Below are 19,371 nucleotides of genomic sequence, written 5' to 3' on the forward strand. Positions count from 1 at the left end.
CAAATGTGAATGTTGACATCCAACATGAGTGATATGCCCCTGTTCAGCTGGCAAGTCATTTTTACCCAATGCCACCAGTCCGCACCACAACCCACTGGCATTTTACACACGATATGCTAGAGCGGCATTTAGAGCTCAGGAGTTTTTGTGAAGATGTTACCAACCTTTAAAAAACTATATTAATGCAATGTTTCCCACAGGAAATGTGTAAGTTCGATCCCTGAACTTCAGGGGTCGCAGTCAAAAGTGTGCCATATGATGCAAAATGCTTGCAAACTTTTGCTGACAAATAAACAAGATTATGCAGGTAACACAGAGAGAAAGTATACATTATTTATTTACACATACCGACATTCTAACAATGCGAATCAGTTTGAAAATTGGCAAACTTAGTCTTCAAATTCACAAATCTGGTGCACTTTGAAAACAAAATTAAGAGCTCCAACCCCTTTTAAGTGGCCAAACACTTTTTTTTGTTCTTTTTTTTTTGGCCTGGTTTCACAGACAGGGCTTAGATTTAGCCAGGATTACACCTTAGTTCAATTAGGACATTTAAGTGGCTTTTATAAACGTGCCTTAGAAAAAAAAACATTACTGGTGTGCTTCTTGAGACAAAACAATGACACTGACATATTTTAAGATGTCAGTGCAATTTGCTCTCAGTTAAAACAGCTCAAACATGCATTTTATCTGGAACTAGCTTAAGCCTTGTCTGTGAAACAATCAAATTATCTCTTTTACAAGAGAGATCTGGTCAAGGTAGCAGCCATGAAAGCTAGCAATTAAAATATAACATATGCAACATGTATTTTAACACAGAAACATTTTATTTCGGCGCCGATAGCCTCGGGGGCAAGTGCGCCGACATGTAGCGTTGTTGCGCTTCGGGTGACCCGAGTTCGAGTCCCGGCTCGTGGACCTTTCCTGATACCTTCCTCCCTCTCTTCCATCTCACTTCTTGTCTAGCTACTGTCCTATCCAATAAAAGGCAAACACGCCAAAAACAAAAAAACATTTACATTAAATAATCACGTCTCCTTCACCACATTCTTTATGATTACCTTAAATTCATCAGTAGATATAGTGTATTCAAATGTATATGCTAATTATTCCATTTTCAAGGTACATAATAGGAAAATAAAAAGTAAAAAAGTAGCTTTCAAGTTTTTTCCTGGCATTTAAAGTGAAACCAGATTTATTTCAAAAATAAAAGCCAATCTTTATTTTGAGCTTCCTAATGTACCAATATGCACTTTAAATGAAAGCTTATCATCTATCCATACAGCCAAGTCACTGTAAAAAAAAAATCAGCTAAAATTACGGTAAAAACTGGCAGCTGGTTGCCAGAAATCTATACCGTAAAAAATACGGAAGCAACATTTTAGGTTTTATAGACTTAACTTAAATTTACAGTAAAAAAATGCATGTCATTATCTGAAATAATGTTAATTTACCAACATATTGAAGTATTAATATCTGTTTTGTACCACTGTAATACACTGAGATCCACCAATCACAGTGGTGAAAATAGTCACATGATGAATCAAAACTCAACACAAGCAGCTTTCTCACAAGAAAGTTAATACTAATATATAGAAGCTGCACAGTGTCATTCACACAAACAATAAACACCATCATGGTAACACACATTACATTTTAAAAATGCATTTAACAACATTAAATGTATAAAACTATGGGTTCAGCATTTTTATAAAGCTAACGCATGCTGAACTGCACTGACCACTGAGCTGAGTGGTTTTAGTTTCCTTTTTATTTTTGCTGAGTTATTAAATTAAATGGTTGAGAAAGCACATTAACTCAATGGAGAGGGTATATAAATGTTAGTAAAAAAAGAGGAAATTATAGATGAGAAGGAGAAGGACGAGTGAAAAGGTTCATGTGAAAAACAACACATTCTATTAGAGTGGTGAGTAACAGTTTTTGACTGCATTTCACATTTGAATTGTTATTTGTTATGCTATTTTAAGTTCTGTTTTTTTATTGAGTTTGATTTTGTTTGTTAGACCTGTTATGTGATCTTCATTTTTGCTACCATTTTATGTAAACAGTCCAACAACTGATTATTTACACACACACACACACACACAAATGTTTATGGAATATTGGCTTACGTGAGATCAGGGTTATGGATTATCTCAGTAAATATAAGGTTTTGAGTTAAAATTATATAGTTGTAATACTTTTGTCCATCAATCTAGTTTTTCTAATAGCAGCTGGGTAAACAAATCATCGCAATAAAAACAGACGAGTATACATTCAAGCAAGTGTCAGCTATATAATGATGATAGATTTGAACCAAAATATTTGCCTGCAATCAAGTTGTAACCAAAAGTTCAATGCAATTTTTTCTTGGGCAGTAACAGTGGAAATTAATTTTTGTAGGCAAGAATTTTATTTCTGTTCCTATATATATATATAAAAAAATCTACCCTGCTATGTTGAATGAATCATATATGAATGAATGAATGAATGAATGAGGCATTTACTGTATATAGTGCTTTCATATGTACTACTGTACACCCAAAGTGCTTTATAATCATACCAGGGGATCTCTCCTCAACCACCACCAGTAATACACCACTTAAAACCACTTAAGGGTTTACGAACTGCAAAACACAAAAGGACAGACATTGAACCTCAAGTAAGTGATATAGTTTTCTAAAACATTTCTTAATTTGTTTATTTTATTTGTTTGTTACATTGACTTTTCTCCGTATTGTTTACAAGGACTGTTCGTCTTTTTGACATAAAAAAAATTGTCCATAAGGAAGTTTTATGATTTGCATTTAAAATTGACAGTCTAGTCTTCACAATAATTCTAATTTCAGTCAATTTTTGACCTTAGCATGCATTGTATTTTGTATTGACTTTTATTGTCCGCTGTTGGGAAAATCTGTTTCAGTGTTTCAATATACATGGCATTCACACATAAACAATCAATGGACACAAATATAAAATCACCAATATAATCCACCCATACTTATCCCTGAGACCTGGACACTCTTTTTTATATTATTCTGCAAAAATTAATAAAAAATTAATAATAAAAGATTATGATGCTTTGCATGGTATGTAACAGGATTTTTTATGTACTCTTCTGATATAACTTCCTGCAACTTGGCTGGTAGTAAAGAAAAGCGCGAGTAAAACAAACAATTAAATTAAAGGCATGCAGTTGGACACACAAGTGATGCTTACAACTTACCAACAAAGTTCTCCATGGACATAGACGTGCGAAGAATAATTTTGATGCCATGGGAAATACATAATGCAAAGCCTGAAGACATACAAAAGCCTCAACACTTTATCTGTTAGACAACACTATCAATACAATATAGACAGATCTAAAGCATCACCACTGTACATCGTATACTAATTTATACCACAGAATCCAGAAAAATACATGGAGAAATATTAATCACATCTATGCATTTCTTTTGCATTTAATCTTTTCAGAAAATTACCAGTAGGCTAGTTATGAAATCTTATTAGAGTATAAAACTAATTCTGGAACAATTTCAACCGAAACCACCAGAGGAAAAATACATTAACAAGAAGAGTTTATGCTACGACATTTCACAGACAGGGCTTATGATAACAGATTAGGCCCTAGTTCAATTAGGAAATTTACGTAGCTTTTATTAACATGATTTAGAAAAACATTACTGGTGTGCATCTTGAGACAAAACAATAACACTGACATATTTTAAGATATGTCAGTATTTGTTGCTTTCAGTTAAAACAGCTCAAACTTGCGTTTTAGTCTGGAACTATCTTAAGCCTTGTCTTACATGTGCTATACGCAGTGAGTGTGGTTGTTTAACCTTCACTTTATGAAATCCATATCAGAGACAGTATAAAGCGGAGACAAATGACTCAGGAAGTCAGTTGGATTTTGGTAAATAGAGCCACAATATTTTGTGATATTCTGTAACAAATATCAGATGAAGAGTTCAGATGCAAAAGCCTCTAAGTGCCATCTGAAATTTCCTTCTAGAATGATCATTTTTATAAAGTTTGTATATTTAAGTTCAGTAATTTCACTTAAATGACAATTAATAGGTAATTTGCATTGCCATTTAAGTGAAATTATTGAACTTAAATATACGAGCTTGATAAAAATGATCATTCTAGAAGAAAATTTCAGATGACACTTAGAGGTTTTTGCATCTGAACTCTTCATGTGCATGTTAAGTGGACTAATGACATTTTTTTAAATATATATTGTAGCCATAGGGAAATATGCAAAGAATAAGTTTGTGAGCCTTTAGAGTACTGTAGTATTTGTAGAGCTGCCTATGGCCTTTACGTTTTATTATTTATTGAGTATTTAATAGTAGACGTTTATTTACACGGATGGTTTCTTACATTCCTGATTATTGTCTCTTCGTTGATAATAGTTTGATGATTGACTTGTACTGCTATAAATTTGAGGTATTTATAAGGTTCTATCAGAAATGTTTTGTCAAAATTGAGTTATTCACATATTCTTATTCTGTGGCAACTTTAGATTACGAGATGTTTTTTTTTTTTTATGTGTTTTCTTTTTCATTTTTTTAATTTTTCATAAATTTTTTTTCAACTTTTTAATTAGAAAACAAAAAGGGTCGATCTACAAAGTCAAATGAAATGCAAAAAAAACGTTTAAGCTCAATACCTCAAAACTTCTCAAAATGCAGATAGCTTATAATTCCAAGGTGGCGAAGTGTTTATTTGTTATTTAAATATTACACAATAAACGCTATCATAAAAGAATAATAATTAAAAAAAAAAATCACATGTGGTTGTTCTTGCAGAGATCTTGATAATTCATCATCTCATCCTCTTCATCATGGCGCTGGTTCTACATGTGCTGATGCTGTCGCTTCTCTCCGGTGGTTCGGCCAGAGTTGTGACAGATTTTGAGCAGGAATGTAATCAAAGGTTTGCAGGTGGAAAATCACCAACAACATTTCCTGGACCATCACAGTATGAGCAGATCTGCCAAACTCTAAATGGTGTTGTTTATTATGCCACATATTATGATACCAACAACAAGATCCCAGTGTACTCAGCCTACAGGTTTAATGGGAAAATGGACTGCACAAGAAAAAACAATTGGTACATTGAACCTCAAGTAAGTGAAATATTACTCTAATTCTATTAAAGGTGATATATCCTGTTATTGTTCAGTATTTGTAGTTTGTAGTTGGTTGTAAGAATGGTTTTCCATGTGTGGATAGAGTCTTTTCAAATTTACTGACAACAGTACGGTAATTAAAGTGATACCAGAAATATGACCTTTCTATTAATAAAAAACAACCCAGCATATAATAAAATATTAAAGCAAGTAACAAGACTTTTTTTCTAGCAGACCATTTCACAAAATGAAGTTTGTTTAGTCTCACATTATAAATCAGCATATAAACCATTGAAGACAAAAAGTATTAAGATATTTCTGTATGTAAAACATGTCAGATTAAGCAGCAACTGCTCATTTTAAGAGTGCAATTTTTATGATGAGGCAGGAATGAAGCGGAGAGCGAATCCATATGCAAACATTACTTTAATAAAACAAACAGGAAATCCAGGCAGACAACAGAACTCACAGAAACAGCTACAACGACCGACAAACAACAATTGAAGCACAGAGGTTTAAATACAAACGCAAACAAGATAACAAGGGGGCGTGGTAAATAAGAAACACCTGGGGAGACTAATCAACATAACGGGGAACTGCTAAACACGGGACAAGACAGAGGAACACAGACATGAATCATTACAATAATGAACAATCTGCAGCAAAAGCTTATACTTGGAAAGTATATTTCCAAGCCAGCTTAATCCGTCTCAAGCAATCATTTTATGAATATAGAGAGAAGTCAGGCAGACTTTTAGCTTGGCAGATTAAACAACTACAATCGAGTAAAGCAATAAATAGCATTTACACAACAGCTGGAAATCTGACATCAGATTCGGTAGAGATTAATGAAAATTTCACCAAGTATTTCCAATCGTTATATACTGCAGAATCTACAGGTCTAGAGTTGGTCTACAGGTAAATGCTATAGTGAAGATGAAGAGTGGTAAAGCAGCTGGCCCTGATGGGATACCTATTGATATATACAAAACCTTTAATGATAAATTAGTGATTCCGCTAAATGTATAAAGAGTCTCTACTCGAGGGCTGCCTTCCCCCTTCTCTTAGAGATGCGTTTATAACACTCATCCCCAAACCTGATAAGCCCCAAGACAGATGTGAATCATATAGACCGATTTCTTTAATGAACTCTGATGCCAAAGTTATAGCCAACGTTTTAGCCCTTCGATTGGCAGATAATTGACCTTCCCTAATAGGAATTGACCAAAATGGTTTTGTCCGAAATAGACAGGCCTTCCATAATATCAGGCAAGTACTTAATATTGTTTATGAGAAGGACGGCTCTACAGATGCATGTATTTTGTCGTTAGATGCAGAAAAAGCATTTGACAGAGTCGAGTGGTCTTATTTATTTGATGTACTCGGACGTTTTGGATGTGGTCAGAACTTTTACCTGTGGGTAAAGATTTTACACCATAGCCCGACAGCAGAGGTCATTACAAATAATTTAATTTATACCGCGGGACTCACCAGGGTTGTCCACTCTCACCGTTATTATTGGTAATGGCCCTGGATCCCCTGGCAATTGCGATTAGTCCGTGCCCAGGTAAAAAGAAAAAACTTGTGTCCAAGCACAAACATTATCGATCAACGCTCGTTTTAAACTGATCCAATATAACTGGATAATGAGAACATACATAACACCTGAAAAGTTGAATAAATTCAATCCAAATATTTCAGATATCTGTGGAAAATGTACAACTCATAAGGGAACATTATTTCATTGTATTTGTCAATGTGAGCGCTTACAATCCTTTTGGAAAGAAGTAATTGGTGTATTATCTAAAATTATTGTTAAAGAAATCCCTGTTTGCCCTAAAATCTGTATTCTTGGTCTTCTTCCACCTGCCTTATCTTTGAAAATACATGAGCAGAAGCTTGTAAAGCTGTGTAACACCAGATTGGTGCCAATTATTGTCATGTCTGCATTGTAATGCACAACTTTGCCTCTCCTTGTTGTAAAACAACGTGCCTCCAAACAACTTTAGCCAATGTAACCACCTATGTCAGTGTTGCTTTACGAATACTATAGCATATCGGATTATCAAAAATTGTTAAGTGTGTGCGTTTGTGTGTTGTCATGTAGGCTAAAGACTGATTGTCTTGGCTTGCATCCATGAAATATTGTACTGTTATAGGCCTACTTCATATTGAGAAAATTTAGACCGGTATTGCGCAACAATCGGGAGATGGGGACCCCCCCGAATATTGACGGGTATTTCACACACTGCCGAGGACCAATTTGCATATTTATGGTTCTGCATGTACTAAATGAAGCAAGGTAGACTAGAGTTTAATATGTATTTTTGATTATCAAAGATGAGTTTTAAAAGATAAAATTATTGACAGTAGGGGGACTTTAAGTATTATGCTTTTGTTCTTATTATTCAACTGATTCAATATTGCAGCTTGATGATGTGACAGCAGGATCAGACATGGCATCTGAGGGGTCTGTGACTGTGAAAAAACGTGGAGTCCATCAAGCTCTCAATGAAGATTATGACAACTCTGGGTACGACAAAGGTCATCTAGCACCAGTCTCACAGGCAGGATCACAGAGCTGTTCTGACGCCACCTTCACTCTCACTAATGCTGCTCCACAAAACCCCTCTTTTAATCGAGGTCAGTGGAGGGTACTAGAAGCAAAAATTGCGGGTGATCTATCTAACCAATGTCTACCAAAGTATACTGTTTACATTGTAACAGGGGTGACACCAGGTACAAGTAAAATAAAAAATAGAGTGAATGTGCCTAATTATTTCTGGACTGCATACTGCTGCTTAGACAACAATAACAAATGTCAAATCTCAAGAGGATTTATTGGAGAGAACAAGAACATCCCTCCCCGGGAGATAACTGTAAAAGTTTTAGAGACAGAGTTAGCAAAACATTATAATGTCAGTTCTTTTAAGGTGTTTCATAGCTCTACAGTACCCCCATTGGCAAAGAAACAACAAAGTAAAGCATTCAAAATAAATGTAACGTGTTGTCAGTTTTGGTTTCGTTTTCTCTGTGTTTTGTTCCTGTTGTACCTGCCTAGTTAGTTTCCCTGGTTATTAATTATCTCTACACCTGTTCTGTTTCAGTCAATCATCCTCTGTGTTTTTAAGCCCTCAGTCTCCTGTGCTTCATTGTCTGGTATCGTCTTACGATTAACATGGTTGTGTTTGTTTATTTTTGTATTCCCTGTTGGATTTATTAAAGACTATTTTTGTTCATTACTCCTTCGTCGTGTGCTTCTCTACAGCGAAACCGTGACAATAAAGCTTTGATCTATTGTCTGAAAGAGAAAGGGAACTCGCACTGTGTCAATGACGCTATTGGGGTACGGCTCAGTGTGACTTTTTTTTTTTTTTCTTACAATAAAAAGTATTTTTATTAATCAGTTATTACAAAGAAAATACAGGCGTGGAAGGCTCAGCACAAATAAAGAAATAATGAAAATGATAATAATAATAAATAAGGAAAAGAAAGAAAAAAGAAACTTAAAACAGATTATTATACAATTGTATTGCACTTCGATTTTCCTTTTTAGTGAGGGCATTTGAGAAGTAAAAAATGAACAAAATTCTACATATATGTATAAAGTATTTTGCCAACAATATAATGTTATTAATCAAATCAAATAACATACAACAATCATTGGTTGTCCCATACATTATATTTTGTAAGGTGAAAGTGAAACTGTTAGCCACCACATCTTTTTCTATCAGCCAGTCCTGTAATGTTCTTCAAAAAGAATAAGAGAAGTTACATTATATATATATACACTCACCTAAAGGATTATTAGGAACACCATACTAATACTGTGTTTGACCCCCCTTTCGCCTTCAGAACTGCCTTAATTCTACGTGGCATTGATTCAACAAGGTGCTGAAAGCATTCTTTAGAAATGTTGGCCCATATTGATAGGATAGCATCTTGCAGTTGATGGAGATTTGTGGGATGCACATCCAGGGCACGAAGCTCCCGTTCCACCACATCCCAAAGATGCTCTATTGGGTTGAGATCTGGTGACTGTGGGGGCCAATTTAGTACAGTGAACTCATTGTCATGTTCAAGAAACCATGTTGAAATGATTCGAGCTTTGTGACATGGTGCATTATCCTGCTGGAAGTAGCCATCAGAGGATGGGTACATGGTGGTCATAAAGGGATGGACATGGTCAGAAACAATGCTCAGGTAGGCCGTGGCATTTAAACGATGCCCAATTGGCACTAAGGGGCCTAAAGTGTGCCAAGAAAACATCCCCCACACCATTACACCACCACCACCACCAGCCTGCACAGCGGTAACAAGGCATGATGGATCCATGTTCTCATTCTGTTTACGCCAAATTCTGACTCTACCATCTGAATGTCTCAACAGAAATCGAGACTCATCAGACCAGGCAATATTTTTCCAGTCTTCAACTGTCCAATTTTGGTGAGCTCGTGCAAATTGTAGCCTCTTTTTCCTATTTGTAGAGGAGATGAGTGGTACCCGGTGGGGTCTTCTGCTGTTGTAGCCCATCCGCCTCAAGGTTGTAACGAGTGGTTATTTCAGTCAAAGTTGCTCTTCTATCAGCTTGAATCAGTCGGCCCATTCTCATCTGACCTCTAGCATCAACAAGGCATTTTCGCCCACAGGACTGCCGCATACTGGATGTTTTTCCTTTTTCACACCATTCTTTGTAAACCCTAGAAATGGTTGTGCATGAAAATCCCAGTAACTGAGCAGATTGTGAAATACTCAGACCGGCCCGTCTGGCACCAACAACCATGCCACACTCAAAATTGCTTAAATCACCTTTCTTTCCCATTCTGACATTCAGTTTGGAGTTCAGGAGATTGTCTTGACCAGGACCACACCCCTAAATGCATTGAAGCAACTGCCATGTGATTGGTTGATTAGATAATTGCATTAATGAGAAATTGAACAGGTGTTGCTAATAATCCTTTAGGTGAGTGTGTATATATATATATGTATGTTCTGTATCTTCAGAGAGACAATTGCAAAGATGACAAGGCAGAATTTCAAAATTACATTGTAAATTCAGAAATTTATTAGAAGGATATATGGCATTTAAAATCTTAAAGTGTGTCTCTTTTGCTTTGGGGGGAAGAGGAAATTTTACATAAGATGTTCTAAAATATTTTACAGTATCTTTTTACAGTATCTAATCAAATGTATGATCTAATTTATTTCTTAAAATTTGACAGGGGATGCAAGATTGGATGATAACTTGTCTTATGTATTTGTTACTGCAAACTAGTTTATTTTCAAATTCAATATCACCAACATATAGCTAGGACTGCCATAATTTTTGAGTATGATAAGGAACACTTCATTAACATTTTTATACCAGAGGGTATTGCATTAATAACTGTAAAAAAACTGTTTTGGATGATAGGCAAGTCCGTGTTTTAAAGTGTAGGCATTGTAATCCAAGATGTTACCATTCTCATCCATAAGGACGCCTCAGCGTGACTGATGACTGAAGTACTGTATAATCACGGCAACCGTATTGGCCGGCGACAGCCATGACGTCACCTGTTAGTGCGACCAGGAAGTATAAGAGTGCGGCTAGAGAACATGTCATTCTTTTTTTGTCTTAAGCAGGGACTGATTTGCTGTTACTGTCAAATAAGAATCATGGAGACAAATGCTTCAGGATGTGTGCCGACCAAAAAAAAAATTTGTATATCGTTCCCCAATAGCGTCATCGATGCAGTGCGAGTTCCCTTTTCAAACTAGTAGGGATAACTGCAGGCTGGTGCAATGGGCGTGCCAAAAGGTAGGAAAGGGATGGGGTGTGCCATCAGGGGGGTAATCTATCAGCCGGAAACTGAAGCTTCCCCGGGGGCCGCCAGCGAATAACTTTACATCTGAGGCGTTTAAAGACCATTTGTCCATTATTTATTTCTAAAGAAACACGAACATGTATAAAAGGCTCCATTACCTTGTATCAAAAGTTTCTCCTGCTCCTAGCTCATGGACAGCTCCTACTCACACTCTCCGTCTCTGCAAGATTCGGAAGGGAATGATTCAGATTTCTCTTGGCACAGCTACTAGAAGACAGACAGTTTGCTCACGTCACATCTACGTCGTCAAGCTCAGTTTGAGTCTGCGCAGTACGCTCAGCCATCAGGAAGAGAGTGCTTCTAATTGACTTCACTTTTCTCCGTTGAATCCAATGGGGTCGCTGTGTCCATTTCTTTTACTGTCTATGGGTGCCATAAGGTCTTTACAATTGGATGTGAAAGCTTCCTGTTCTGCATAAAAGCGAGCCATAAGCTTAATCACCATTGGCCAACAAATAATTATATAAGACCAAATACCTTTCTTTCACTGTTAAAATAGCAATAATGATATTGAGAATATTACATTCGAATGTACGTTACCTTCGGAACTTCTGCATGACGCGGGTTATCACAGTCATTCAAATAAATCATAAAAAACTAATTACAATTATTTATTTTAAAGATAAAAAATGTCTCCTGACACTATTAGAGTCATATGGAAGCCCTGAACCGCAAGGTGAGAAAAAAAATAAAGAAAACTTATCTCGTTATTTCGACTTAATAAGTCGTTATTTCGACATAATATCTCGTTATTTCGACATAATATCTCGTTATTTCGACATAATATCTCGTTATTTCGACTTAATAAGTCGTTATTTCGACATAAATATCTCGTTATTACGACATAATAAGTCGTTATTTCGACATAATATCTCGTTATTTCGACATAATATCTCGTTATTACGACATAATAAGTCGTTATTTCGACATAATATCTCGTTATTTCGACATAATATCTCGTTATTACGACATAATAAGTCGTTATTTCGACATAATATCTCGTTATTTCGACATAAATATCTCGTTATTTCGACATAATAAGGGGACATTCTAATATGCATTAAGCTACATTTAGCGTTCTTATAATGAGTTTCTATGGGAGGAAAATGCTTAACGTCAAATTAAACGCTTTGCGTTCATATTCTGGACTTATCTGATTTTTGTAGTTGCCTATAGCCTACTTTATTATGATTTTAGTATCATATTGATTAATAAATGCACGCACAATTATCCGTGAACTTGATAAATGTTGCAGATATGTTTTAGGCTACTATCCACAAACAAATTGCTTTCAATTATGTGTGCAAAATTCAGAATTCAACGAATGCAGTGCAACAACAACAACAATAATAGTTAAATTAATATTAGTATTATTAATAATAATAATAATAAAGGTCGCAGTAGTGCTAGGCTAAGGCAGTGCAAGCCAAGTCAAGTAAAACAGAGTTTCTTTGCGTTCATAGTCTGGACTTATCTGATTTTTTTGTAGTATACTTTATTATGATTTTAGTGTCATATTGATTAAGAAATGCACGCACAATTATCCTTGAACTTGATAAATGTTGCAGATATTTTAGGCTACCCATAAACAAATTGCTTTCAAATGTGCAAAATTCAGAATTCAACGAATGTGCAGCGATTTGTACAAATAGAGACATTTTTGTGTATAAAAGACATTTTTTTGTTTTATTTTGTATTAGTGATTATAATTTGCGCGTCCATTTATTGACGTCTGAGTCGATCTCATTTGAGTGTATTCGGCAATTTGCTTAACGTGGAATTAAACGCGTATATTCTGAGCTCATCAGATTTTGTTGTGCATATACTTTATTAGTATGATTATTTACTGTGTTTGGTCTGTTAGTAAATATGTTAAGATTTGTATTCATTTCGATATGCCACTAGAGGGCAGAATAAGACCGGGAATTATAGAATGCATTGTAGTTATGTTGACCTACTGTTTTCATAACACTGGATATTCTACTAATTTATACTTTTCTAAAACGTTGCATATTAATGGCAATTAACTTTGGCAATTACACTAATAATAATAAAAATTATAACAGCCGCAGTAGTGGTATAAGGCAGTGCAAGCCAAGTAAAACATAGTTTCTGATCTGGCCAATAATGACCAAGCATGAAGCAAAATAGGCTATCTGCGATTGAGTTGTGTAAAGTTAACAAATAAACCAAATCTAGATAAACTATAAAGCTGGCTGAAAGAGCAATACTGACAACAAAACTAGCACAAAACTATGTGTAATTGCCAAATGTTAAACAGTTTGAGAATTCATGAGTAGGCCTACGGTTTATAAACTGAGCGGACGGGATGGGTACTTTTCAATCAACATCTCTACTACATTCATAATCTGGACACCTGTTGGGTACGCACTGCTCAGTGTAACGAAATATTGTCTCTGCTAGTGTCTCAAGGACACTTCTCTTCACTTCAAAATCTTTTGTTTATTTGTGATAATCTTAGCACTTTATTATTATTGTCTAACCTGTATTATGACTGATATTTGACGAATTGCCTTGTTCCTTTTTTTGTAAGTTTTGGACAAAAGCGTCATCTAAATATGTAGCCTAAAATGTTATTATTAATATTTGAGTTTATAACTATAAATGAGTTAACTTAAGACAGTAATATGTTTATCATAAAATAGTTTATGAATGCTATATTTGTTAGCAAAAATTATGCAAAAAATATAGGCCTATTTTATCCAAAACTGTAAAAGCGTTTATAAAAATAAAGCATTGATAAATCATATTATTAAATTATATTATGACAAACATATTACTCTATTACTAAGTGAACTCATTTATAGTTATAAACTCTAATAATAATAATAATTATTATTATTATTATTACATTTTAGGCGTGGAGGCGCCGGCGAGATCACTTGCATCTTCCTATCAATAGTGGAATTCTGGACTTATCATGCAGTGTGCGCTCCACAATAATGGTGGAATATGTTGGAATAGACGATTTAATATGAATGATGGGCGTCAAAATCTTGTGCTTATTTGTTATAATCTTAGGACTTTATTATTATTGTCTAACCTGTATTATGATATTTGACGAATTGCTTTGTTCCTTTTTTGTACGTTTTGGACAAAAGCGTCTTCTAAATATGTAGACTAAAATGTAATAATAATAATAATAATTATTATTATTATTATTAGAGTTTATAACTATAAATGAGTTCACTTAGTAATAGAGTATATGTTTGTCATAATATAATTTAATAATATGATTTATCAATGCTTTATTTTTATAAACGCTTTTACAGTTTTGGATAAAATAGGCCTATATTTTTTGCATAATTTTTGCTAACAAATATAGCATTCATAAACTATTTTATGATAAACATATTACTGTCTTAAGTTAACTCATTTATAGTTATAAACTCAAATATTAATAATAACATTTTAGGCTACATATTTAGATGACGCTTTTGTCCAAAACTTACAAAAAAAGGAACAAGGCAATTCGTCAAATATCAGTCATAATACAGGTTAGACAATAATAATAAAGTGCTAAGATTATCACAAATAAACAAAATATTTTGAAGTGAAGAGAAGTGTCCTTGAGACACTAGCAGAGACAATATTTCGTTACACTGCGCAGTGCGTACCCAACAGGTGTCCAGATTATGAATGTAGTAGAGATGTTGATTGAAAAGTACCCATCCTGTCCGCTCAGTTTATAAACCGTAGGCCTACTCATGAATTCTCAAACTGTTTAACATTTGGCAATTACACATAGTTTTGTGCTAGTTTTGTTGTCAGTATTGGTATTGCTCTTTCAGCCAGCTTTATAGTTTATCTAGATTTGGTTTATTTGTTAACTTTACACAACTCAATCGCAGATAGCCTATTTTGCAGATCAGAAACTATGTTTTACTTGACTTGGCTTGCACTGCCTTATAGGCCTACCACTACTGCGGCTGTTATCATTTTTATTATTATTAGTGTAATTGCCAAAGTTAATTGCCATTAATATGCAACGTTTTAGAAAAGTATAAATTAGTAGAATATCCAGTGTTATGAAAACAGTAGGTAAACATAACTACAATGCATTCTATAATTCCCGGTCTTATTCTGCCCTCTAGTGGCATATCGAAATGAATACAAACCTTAACATATTTACTAACAGACCAAACACAGTAAATAATCATACTAATAAAGTATATGCACAACAAAATCTGATGAGCTCAGAATATACGCGTTTAATTCCACGTTAAGCAAATTGCCGAACACTCAAATGAGATCGACTCAGACGTCAATAAATGGACGCGCAAATTATAATCACTAATACAAAATAAAACAAAAATGTTTTTTATACACAAAAATGTCTCTATTTGTACAAATTGCTGCACATTCGTTGAATTCTGAATTTTGCACATTTGAAAGCAATTTGTTTATGGGTAGCCTAAAATATCTGCAACATTTATCAAGTTCAAGGATAATTGTGCGTGCATTTCTTAATCAATATGATACTAAAATCATAATAAAGTATACTACAAAAAAATCAGATAAGTCCAGACTATGAACGCAAAGAAACTCTGTTTTACTTGACTTGGCTTGCACTGCCTTAGCCTAGCACTACTGCGACTATTATTATTATTATTATTATTAATAATACTAATATTAATTTAACTATTATTGTTGTTGTTGCACTGCATTCGTTAAATTCTGAATTTTGCACACATAATTGAAAGCAATTTGTTTGTGGATAGTAGCCTAAAACATATCTGCAACATTTATCAAGTTCACGGATAATTGTGCGTGCATTTATTAATCAATATGATACTAAAATCATAATAAAGTAGGCTATAGGCTACTACAAAAATCAGATAAGTCCAGAAATATGAACGCAAAGCGTTTAATTTGACGTTAAGCATTTTCCTCCCATAGAAACTCATTATAAGAACGCTAAATGTAGCTTAATGCATATTAGAATGTCCCCTTATTATGTCGAAATAACGAGATATTTATGTCGAAATAACGAGATATTATGTCGAAATAACGACTTATTATGTCGTAATAACGAGATATTATGTCGAAATAACGAGATATTATGTCGAAATAACGACTTATTATGTCGTAATAACGAGATATTTATGTCGAAATAACGACTTATTATGTCGAAATAACGACTTATTATGTCGAAATAACGACTTATTAAGTCGAAATAACGAGATATTATGTCGAAATAACGAGATATTATGTCGAAATAACGAGATATTATGTCGAAATAACGACTTATTAAGTCGAAATAACGAGATAAGTTTTCTTTATTTTTTTTCTCACCTTGCGGTTCAGGGCTTCCGTAGTGTCACACTCGTTCATCATTTGGAAATAACCTGTTTTAGCGTCTATTACCATTTTATTGGTAACACATATCAGAAATACATTATAGTAATTTGTACTGTTTTGAACTGATTTCCAATTTATTTTTTTGTCCTGTTTTGCTGGATAAAAACAAATATATTGATAAACACTCACCACATAGCCTAATAAAAAAAAAGAGGAGTAAAAACTGTTTAATAACCTTCTGTTAAGTGACATTAACTAATTTAGCAAAACAGACACCGTTTTATCCACAAAACATTTATTCAGTTGTCATTTTTCAACAATTCATTTTTTTGAAGCGTCAATTCAATTTCTGTCATCAAAGGCTTGTGTTCAAAGTCAGAACACAAAGAAAACGCAGTGAAGACCCCCTTCTTTCCATTGCCGCAATATCCAGTGGTGTTTTTGTAGATGAATCCACAGGCATCATAGCCTGGAAATCCAGACCTAAATCTAAAAGATTAATGGTCTGGCGTCGACTAATGAAACTCGGCCAGCTTAAGGGGCGGCACCAAGCGTGCATTTGAAAATCTCACTGCACGCAATTGGATAACACTACGACCAATCACAACAAACAGCTTTTTATTGTATTTTTTTTCTGCTTTTGATGTCTTTTTATTTATAAACTGTCCTTGGACCCGGACCCTGTCATGTTACCCTTGTTATATACTACATACTATGGCTGTGTGAATGGTTGTATGTCTAGACAGTGTACTGTAGAAACTGAATTGCCCTTTGGGGATTAATAAAGCTATGTATCTGTATCTGTATCAATCAACCCCATACGCTTAGCTACCAGCGGAGCTAACTGGTAGATTAGACTCAAAACAGCAAAAACGTCCTTCTTGCAAAGGAATGATTCGAGCGGCGTCTTTTGTTCCTGTTTTAGATAAAAAGCCAAGTCTAACTCGTTCATTGTAGCGGCCAAAGCCGTTTCAAACAACTGGTATTCATCCATAGCCATCTTGCAATGTTTACTAATGACTTCGACGTCACAACGCTGTCGTCATCTCGCCTCTGGCCCGCCTATATCAGATAACCCGATGTGATTGGTGCAGCTCAGATCGAGGGGCATATTTAATGAGCATCATTATTTGACACCAGAGTAACTTGCTGAGCAAATTCAACTTGTGCTCTCGCGAGAACTCTGGATTACCCATAGACAGTATAAGAAATGGACACAGCGACCCCATAGACTTCAACGGAGAAAAGTGAAGCAAATTAGAAGCCCTCACTTCCTGATGGCTGAGCGTACTGCCAGGTACTGCGCAGACTCAAACTGAGCTTGACGACGTGGATGTGACGTGAGTAGCCTGTCTGACAGTTGTAAGTCTTCTAGTAGCTGTGCCAAACGAAATCTGAATCATTCCCTTCCGAATCTTGCAGAAACGGAGAGCGTGAGTAGGAGCTGTCCATGAGCTAGGAGCAGGAGCAACTTTATGATTCTCTATGGGCTTCTCCTTTGACTTTATCGGACTTTATGCCTCCACGTCCCCCCGATTGACTGCGAGCTTCTCCTCCTGTCTATACGGGTAATTTCCAGAGAGTCGCGTGGTTATGACGCAATCATTAGCCTATTTTTACAAAAACTGCTTATACGGGGCCATAACGTAAGATACAGGGTAATGGAGGCTTTTTTATATTGTCGTGTTTCTTTAGAAATAAACAATGGACAAATAGAGTCTTTTAACGCCTCAGATGTAAAGTTATTCGCTGTCAAAGTGACGCCAAAATGAATGGGAGTCAATGGAATGCTAACAGCAGGTGATGACTTGTCAGCCAATGACAGCCCCCGGGGGTGATATGCTTTTCGGGTGCTGGATTACCCCCCTGGGATTACCAGGGTACATCAGGCATCACACCTGGTGAGCTCAAACTCCACTGTATTCCTCTCTCACTTCCCAAATCTTGCTCTGTCGTCTGGTTCCATATCTAACTTTCGTCTCTTTCTGTCATCTGGTTCTGTCGTTTTAACTGTTGTCTCTTTCCGTCATTTGGTTCTGTCGTCTTAAAGGAACACGCCGACCTTTTGGGACTTTAGCTTATTCACTGTATCCCCCAGAGTTAGATAAGTCCATACATACCATTTTCATGTTTTCAGAGTTGTGACAGATTTTGAGCAGGAATGTGGTGGCTTTTTTGCAAATGGAATATCACCAACAAGATTTTATGGACCGCCACAGTATCAGCAGATCTGCCAAACTCTAAATGGTGTTGTTTATTATGCCACATATTATGATACTGACAACAAGATCCCAGTGTACTCAGCCTATAGGTTTGAAGGGAGAAATGAGCTGCGACAGACAAACAAATTGGTACATTGAACCTCAAGTAAGTGAAATATTACTGTATCTTAATAGATTAAGCATTAAGATAAAACAATTCTGTTTTTAAACTCTACACCATTACAGTAATACAAAATTTCAGCTAAAAGACTTGGAATAGCACATATTTACATGCATAGGATAAGAGAACATATTTTACTATCATTACAGAAAATGAAAAAGGTAATACAGTACCATGACAATATGGAACTGAGCTTTATAATGATGACAAGAAGTGTCTGTAGTGCAGTTCATTGCTTCTGTGAAGTGCTATAGTGTAAGTCAAAAGAAGTGACATTTAAGACATTTCAAGAAACTTTCTTAAAAAAGACACTGAAAACCACACACATAAGCAGTGGATTTGATAAATTTGATAAAAAGTATGAAATAACCTAGACAAGTTGACATGATTCCAAAGTAAAGAGAGATTGAGTCTAACATATGAGTGCTCACACAAGTGTGTTGTAAAGCAGGATAAACAGAGATGTACAGTTGTTTCTTCTTATATACAGCATTCTCAATTGCATCTTTTCAATGTTATATAATATATCAAATAATATTGCAGCTTGATGATAATAATGCAGGACCAAACATGGCATTTTCAAAGACTAAGAAAAACAGTGGAAAACATCAAGCTCTCAGTCCAGACTACATGAACTCTGGGTACGACAAAGGTCATCTGGCA

General features: G+C 35.2%; 1 protein-coding gene across 2 annotated transcripts; it reads left to right on the top strand.

Annotated features, from left to right (window-relative positions):
- The first annotated feature begins 1,861 nt into the window (after positions 1–1,861).
- On the top strand, positions 1,862–8,381 carry LOC307153587 (endonuclease domain-containing 1 protein-like). Of its 2 annotated transcripts, XM_079863134.1 has the most exons (4): positions 1,862–1,927; positions 2,567–2,662; positions 4,818–5,137; positions 7,570–8,381. In XM_079863134.1, the coding sequence occupies exons 3-4, from the start codon at positions 4,853–4,855 to the stop codon at positions 8,203–8,205; spliced, it is 921 nt and encodes a 306-aa protein (XP_079719260.1). In that variant the 5' UTR covers positions 1,862–1,927; positions 2,567–2,662; positions 4,818–4,852; the 3' UTR covers positions 8,206–8,381. The 2 variants fall into 2 exon arrangements, with proteins under 2 accessions (XP_079719260.1, XP_079719261.1); XM_079863135.1 differs by lacking the exon at positions 2,567–2,662 and having other exon boundaries at positions 1,863–1,927.
- Positions 8,382–19,371: the final 10,990 nt, after the last annotated feature.

The sequence above is a fragment of the Squalius cephalus genome (genome assembly GCF_949319135.1).
Source record: "Squalius cephalus genome assembly, chromosome: 2".
Classification (NCBI taxonomy): Eukaryota; Metazoa; Chordata; class Actinopteri; order Cypriniformes; family Leuciscidae; genus Squalius; species Squalius cephalus.